At 43.3% G+C, this 7,158-nt stretch overlaps 1 protein-coding gene across 1 annotated transcript in view; it reads left to right on the top strand.

Moving 5' to 3' along the window:
- Nucleotides 1–1,096: 1,096 nt before the first annotated feature.
- The window catches only part of NLRC3 (NLR family CARD domain containing 3), a gene marked incomplete at its 5' end in the record, with an annotated part of 14,109 nt that continues 8,047 nt past the window's right edge, over nt 1,097–7,158 (top strand). Inside the window, 7 exon segments of the mRNA XM_072417602.1 lie at nt 1,097–2,772; nt 3,723–3,809; nt 4,503–4,586; nt 5,835–5,918; nt 6,227–6,310; nt 6,512–6,595; nt 6,749–6,832. Of these exon segments, the coding sequence (XP_072273703.1) occupies nt 1,097–2,772; nt 3,723–3,809; nt 4,503–4,586; nt 5,835–5,918; nt 6,227–6,310; nt 6,512–6,595; nt 6,749–6,832 (2,183 nt within the window).

The following is a 7,158-nucleotide window of genomic DNA, read 5'->3' as shown; positions in this document are numbered from 1 at the left end:
AGACCTGATTTATTAAAACTCTCCAAGACTGGAGATGATGGACTATCATGGGAGAACATGGGTGATCCAGCAAACCTGAAATGGGTTTGGTCCAGAAAACATTTGTCAAATAATAATAAATGATTTTTATAAAATCCACTCCAGGTTTGCTTGATCCCCCAGGTTCTCCCATGATAGTCTATTTTCTCCAGTTTGGAGAGCTTTAATAAATCAGGCCCAATATGTGGGGACCTGCAGTTGGTAAAGTTGTAGCTCTCTGGTGACTAATGGTGACCCTGATTCTCCAGTGAAACTGAGGGCAAACACAGACAAGTTATATTGGAGCAACTTCCAAAGTATATGTAACACAACTGCTGTATGGTTTGACATTGTTGTGGCCTGAATAATTAAGATAAAAAATTAGGATTATGGGTTGGGGATGACTGCATAAATCATAATTTATACAGAGTTGTCATTGCTGAAAACTAATACCCTGTTTCCCCGATTATAAGGCACTCTCTTATATTTTTTGAAATGCCAAAATATGCCCTAGGTCTTATTTTCAGGGGATGTCTTATTTTTAGACCTGATTTATTAAAACTCTCCAAGACTGGAGATGATGGACTATCATGGGAGAACATGGGTGATCCAGCAAACCTGAAATGGGTTTGGTCCAGGATTAAAAACATTTGTCAAATAATAATAAATGATTTTTATAAAATCCATTCCAGGTTTGCTTTATCCCCCAGGTTCTCCCATGATAGTCTATTTTCTCCAGTTTGGAGAGCTTTAATAAATAAATTCCAATATGTGGGGACCTGCAGTTGGTAAAGTTGCAGCTCTCTGGTGACTAATGGTGACCCTGATTCTTCAGTGAAACTGAGGGCAAACACAGACAAGTTATATTAGAGCAACTTCCAAAGTATATGTAACACAACTGCTGTATGGTTTGACATTGTTGTGGCCTGAATAATTAAGATATAAAATTAGGATTATGGGTTGGGGATGACTGCATAAATCATAATTTATACAGAGTTGTCATTGCTGAAAACTAATAGACAGGAAACATTTTGGGTAACTTTATTGTGTTTATTTGTTCTTGTGATTCCTTGTAACAGATCTACTGGTGAAGAAACATTTGGACAGTGTGAAATATGATCAGCACCCACTGCTAGCTCAGTTAGACTCTCTGTTTTTGGTGGAAGGCCTTACAGATGCCCAGCTTCAAGAACATGACGTTGTGCAGCTGGAATTCGACCAGGGTAGGAGAAGCACCCTCCGAAGACTTCCCTTGGAAAAACTTCTGACACCATTGTCAAGGGTCAGCCTTCCACCGCGTATTACCCTAACGGTAGGAGTGGCAGGGGCTGGTAAAAGTACCCTGGTGAGGTTGTTTGTTGAGAAGTGGGCACGGGGTGAGCTGTGCACAGACATTCCCTGTTTGTTCACCCTGAACCTTTGGGAGTTGAACATTTTTGAACGTCTTTCTGCAGAAAAGGTAATACGGATCGCCTGCCCCAGATATTCAGTGCCACCTCCCAATTCCCTTCTGATATTGGATGGCTTGGATGAGCTTCGAGCTCCACTTGATTTCTCTGACTCAATAGCTAGCACAGACCCTCAGAAAGAACTACCCCCCGAATGTCTCATTACCAACATCCTACGGGGAAACCTTCTGCCCGATGTCCTTGTGTGGGTAACATCAAGGCCAGGAGCTGCTGCTATGATTCCTGGAGGACTTGTGGATCGAATGACAGAGATATCGGGACTGGAATCAGCTGAAATCCGGCAATATATGGATCAGTTACTCCATGATACTAATGGATTAGTGGACAGGATCTGTGTGCACCTTGAAAGCGATCGTTCCTTAAATGCTTTGTGTTCTATTCCTACCTTGTGCCACATCATAGCAATGTCTCTTGGATTTGCAGTTCGTGCCTACGAATCTACATATCCCTGTCTACCTATGACATTGTCCGCCATCTTCTCCTGGTATCTGAAAGCTCAGTTTACTGACTTGGAGGGAATTGAGCAACCAAGCAGTGCCCGACGAACTGTTGGCAACTTAGGAAAGTTGGCATTTCAGGGATTGCTTAGGAGAAGGACAGTCTTTTATGAGTCGGATTTAAAATCTTGCGGCATTGATATCCCAATATTACCAGGCAGCCTTTGCGGCCGCCTGCTGCTACCCCAGACTTCACCTTCGTGTACCAGTTTCTACTTTTCCCACCTCCTTGTGCAGGAGTTCCTGGCAGCTGTTCACTACTATTCTGCAGCCAAACGAGCCATATTTGACCTCTTTGCTGAGGGAGCAGTTTCTTGGCCCAAGTTGGGCTTTTTAAACCATTACAAGTGTGCAACACAGCGAGTTTTACAAACTGACGGAGCTCAGCTATCCATCTTCCTCCGATTCCTCTCTGGCCTCCTGTCCTCCCAGGTTGTCAGAATATTAACTGGGTGCCTACCAAACAAGGAGGAGCCGAGCAGCCATCGTGGGCAAGTAGTGGACTAGCTGCAGAGCATGCTTAGCACCAACAAGACAATTTCCTGTGGAATGGTGAACCTAATGTGCTGCTTGCATGAAATGGGCCACACAGAGGTTATATGTATGGTGGAGGAGGCTCTGAAGACTGGAACACTCAACAGAAAATTGAGTCCTTTGACTTGCTGTGCTCTTGCTTATTTACTAAGGACATCACGCAGCTGTGCCCAAGAAACCAACCTTTCCCAATGTCTAAATTACAGCCTTGTGCAAAACTTTCTGCCGCAGCTACAATAGTGCACTAACCTCAGGTATGTTCAAGGGAAACTAATGGGGTCAGGTTAGCTTTTTTTTTTTTTCAAAATGTTTTATGTTTTTTTTTTTTTAAATTATTAAATCATCCAAAGTGCAGTTTTACATTAAAGCCTTTCTTCTATCACCCAGGCCCTTGTCTTTTCTATGCATACCTCCAGTCCTAAAAACCAGACAAGCCCAAGGTTGGGCCATGTTTTCAGGAGTTTATTTGATATTATGCATGCCATATCAAAGGAGTGCTGCTCTTAAAATCAAACCCTCAAAATGTGATGGCATAAATTATTCCTCCTCATTTTTATTACTATTTGTGTCACTTGATGTTTCCTCAACAGGGACAGGCAGTATAAGTAGAATGCGGAAACGTTACAACTTCTGACAATATTTACTGTATATTGTTGCCTGTGCCTTTGAGCCTAATATTATGCTTAGGTTGAATTGGGTTTTAACAAACCTTTCCCAGACATCTAAGAATGCTTATATAGTATTTCAATAATTATCCAAAGCTTGTAAAAGAATAGAATGTAACAGTATTTTATCTTTTGAAGGTTTTTATGCCATGTATAAGAAATAAAAAGAGACTCCTTCCCACTATCTCTAAAATTAAAAAATAAATCTTAGTTGTAGTTAGGATTTTAACCTGAATTAAATATAAATGTAATGTATTGCAGCTTTCCGTTCCGCGCATGTGGTGGCTGTATTAGTTTTTTTAGTAAATTTTGTGTTTGAAGTCTGTGAATCTGTAAAATTAAGCATGCCAGCATCCGCATATAATACAAGCAGCTGATGTGATGTTGGCCTTTTAAAAGGAACTTTTGGGGTGACGACAAAATAAATGATCAATCGATCACACCAAACTGATAAATAATTATTGGCTGTGACCTATTGAAAGCTGATAGCTCATAGCTAGTTTTCTACAATCCATCATAGCTATGTTTTTGTAACCCAGGATGGAGAATAACAACTTTAAAGATGATGTGATGGAACTCCTGGCCACCATCCTGCGAGCCAAAGACTGCGCCATCCAAAAGATCAGGTAAGACATAAGGAGTTTTTTTAGTTTTTATATTTAATATATGATCCTCCTTCTAAATACCAGGGCTCATCAATAACACCCTACCATGGGTTACGTTATCTCTGGCATCCCTTGACGTTGGTATATAGAGCCTGACTTATTAAAGCTCTCCATGACTGCAGAAGATGCACAAGTATGGGTGGACCTGGGGAATCCAGCACTGATAAATCAGGCCCATTGGCGCTACCCTTCATGTGTCTGCTAAAGATCAATAGAATTATATATATATATATATATATATATATATATATATATATATATATACACACAGCCTGTCCCCTGTAAAAAAAGACCTTCTGGCTGTGTGAAATCAGCGGTCTCTATGAAGAGGTCCAACATGTTGGCCAGAACTATGGCTCTGCAATCAGCAGAACTCCTTGCAGCTGATTGGAGGGGTGGTTGGGGATCTCCAGCTTTGCTGCAGCAGTTGGGCATATTTGACCTCTTTATAGGGAACTTCCACAAACAAAGAATAATGATGCCTGGGATGTTTCCTTATGAGCTGATCTTCCATTACAAGTGCATGGGGTTAAATTGGTTGTATTTATGTGTTTCTAAATATTACAATTACTATGTTACTGTTTTGTTTTTTTTAGCCATTGGGATCACTATGTTGTTCCATGATACAAAGTGTTTGCTGTGTTTTCTTTGTAGCCTGTCAGAGAACCAGCTGGGTAACAGAGGTGTTAAGGTGTTGGGAAGAGCCCTGATGGTCAACTCTACACTTTGTTCTATTGAGTAAGTTGTGCAGAACTACACTCAGCAACAGAAGCAGCCATGTTGTTCTGTGTGCCACTGTTCCTAATACTTCCCAATCCACATTCCTCCCCATCCTCTACTGCTATACAGTGCCCGCTGTCACCCCAGCTCTACAGAGCCATCATCTCCTCTTGGTATACATGCCCACTGTCCCCCCAATCTACACTCCCCACCATCCCCTACTGCTAGACAGTGCCCGCTGTCACCCCAGCCCATTCCACTTTACAATTCCAGCCAAGTGCACCACTCTACACTCCCAGCTACCACTTCCAACCTAAACTGCCCATTGTCTCTGCTTTCCCAAACTGCCTGCCATCAATGCGCTTTGGTTTTTTTACTGCTGCTCAACACAACAACATCAGTGCCCATCCAAGCTTTGCACTCCATGCCACCACCACTGTCTATATTGCCCACCCTTTACCCCTAGTCACTGGATCCTACACTCCCCACCACCACCACTGGTCTTTGCTACCCATCATCAACTTCCCCTCCTGCAAACTGAACCACTCTACACTCCCAGCCCTCACTGTCAGCCTAAACTGCTTCCCCACACTGGCATCCACCAATGCCCTCTGTCAACACACTCTACCAGTCCCCATCTAAGCTTCATAACCCTAGGTGCCACCACTACACCACAGCTCCTGCCACCTCCGTTGGGGTTGCCCTCTCTTCCCCTGCACTACATGGATTGTACAAGTACTTACCCTATCTCCCCTAGACCACCGTGGTGATAGTGGGAAGTGAGTGGGGGGGGGGGGGTCACAATGGGAAGTGATGGGGAGTGTTGGGAGGCAGTAACAAGGTGGTGAGGATAGGCAGCATTGAGCAGAGTTGATGGCCGAGAGTGCAATTAGATGGACAATGATGTTGAGGTGTGTTGAGCAGCGGTAAAAAAAACACAGGCATTAACAGCAGCCAGTGTGGGGAGGCAGAGACAATGGGCAGATTAGGTTGGCAGGGATCGTAGGGAGGTGGTGACAGTGGGAAGTGCAGAATATTGGTGACAGTGCGGTATGTAGAAAGGCAGTAAGGGTGGGAAGTGTAGAGCAGTAGTGATGGTGGCTCTGTAGAGCTTGGGGACAGGGAAGGTTTTGCCTCAGAGGTCCACAACTCAATGTGATGGTTGTAACCAGCAGACAAATGAGCTGCTTCTCCATGTTAAAGCCTTGTAATCTAATTATAATTATGAATAGATTGACCATTGACCCATTACATTTTATCTTACAGCCTCCATGGAAATAGCATTGGACCCAGTGGTGCCAAGGCCTTGGCAGAAGTTCTAAAGAACAATCAAGTGCTGCAGACCCTGGAGTAAGTGGAAAATGTATTCACATTGGCACCCCAAATGCACTTTTCCAAAGCACTGCAGAACAACGCAAGGAAACATTCTCATGCATTGCTGTGTACTGCACTTAAAAAATGCTGCATCCAGAATTTTTTTTGCATTGGGTAGCACATGTAAATGAACGCCATGCATACCAATTCGTATGGCAAGGGGTAAGTATTTAAAAACACAATGCAGAGCCATAGAGGGAACAGTCACTGGTAGGTCCCTGCTCTATATAAAATTAACATTTTTGCATTACATATGAATCTTAGATTTATTGTTTCTTTTGCAGTCTTCAAAACAACCAGATTAAGTCAGAGGGAGTGCAATACTTGGCCCAGTCTTTGCTGCTGAACCGTAAGCTGATGGCTCTGAAGTAAGTATCAGTATATCAGGGCAGATGACAACCCACTACTGGCAGCTGCTTTGGGTTATCTACCCCCAGGAGATTATGGTCACCTTGTCTCCGTTATTATCTTTAAATATTTATTATATCGCTGATAAATTTTCTTGTATTGATGTAGACGCTTGCCTGGTTTTGGTTGTAAAACTAGAAACTTGTCTGTTTGTCTTGCAGCATTCAGAAGAATGGCATTGGCTGGGAGGGGGCAGAGAGCCTGGCAGTCAGCCTGAAAGAGAACCAGGTGCTCCAGGAGCTATGGTGAGTCCATGATTACAGCTGTCCATCCTCACAATATTACACATCGCTAATTGTAGAAATAAACACAGAACCTTCTTAGATTTCATCTTCCTCACTGCTTTGAATGTTTCTGCGCTCATCTTGCTAACAAACACCTGTTCTTTCTATGTCTAGGTTATCCAGCAACACTCTGGGAGACCAAGGAGCCTCTGCCCTGGCTGAAGCTCTCACCAAAAACTTGAGTCTAGTTACCTTGGAGTAAGTAATACCCAGCCGCAGAGAGCTCTGTATAGAGCAGAGGTTTTGTTTGCCCCATATATGTGCACAAGGTGCTACCTGACACTTTGGAAACTCACAATGTACAGACCTTTTCTCGGCACAGCATGAGACTCGTCTCTCTTCCATGCCTCTTGGCCACCAACACTTCACTGGCTTCGGGATCACTGACCTATGAACTAAAGTCATACTGCCACTTGTGCTACTACAGCTGGGCTTTGGGCTGCCCGCACACATCCTGCAAACATTATAATCAGAACGCTCCATTACCTGGATCCCTCTGGCAGAAAGTATTTATAGAGGGATAT

Source organism: Pyxicephalus adspersus, chromosome 7 (genome assembly GCF_032062135.1).
Source record: "Pyxicephalus adspersus chromosome 7, UCB_Pads_2.0, whole genome shotgun sequence".
Classification (NCBI taxonomy): domain Eukaryota; kingdom Metazoa; phylum Chordata; class Amphibia; order Anura; family Pyxicephalidae; genus Pyxicephalus; species Pyxicephalus adspersus.
This window is presented reverse-complemented; position numbering and strand designations above follow the sequence as displayed.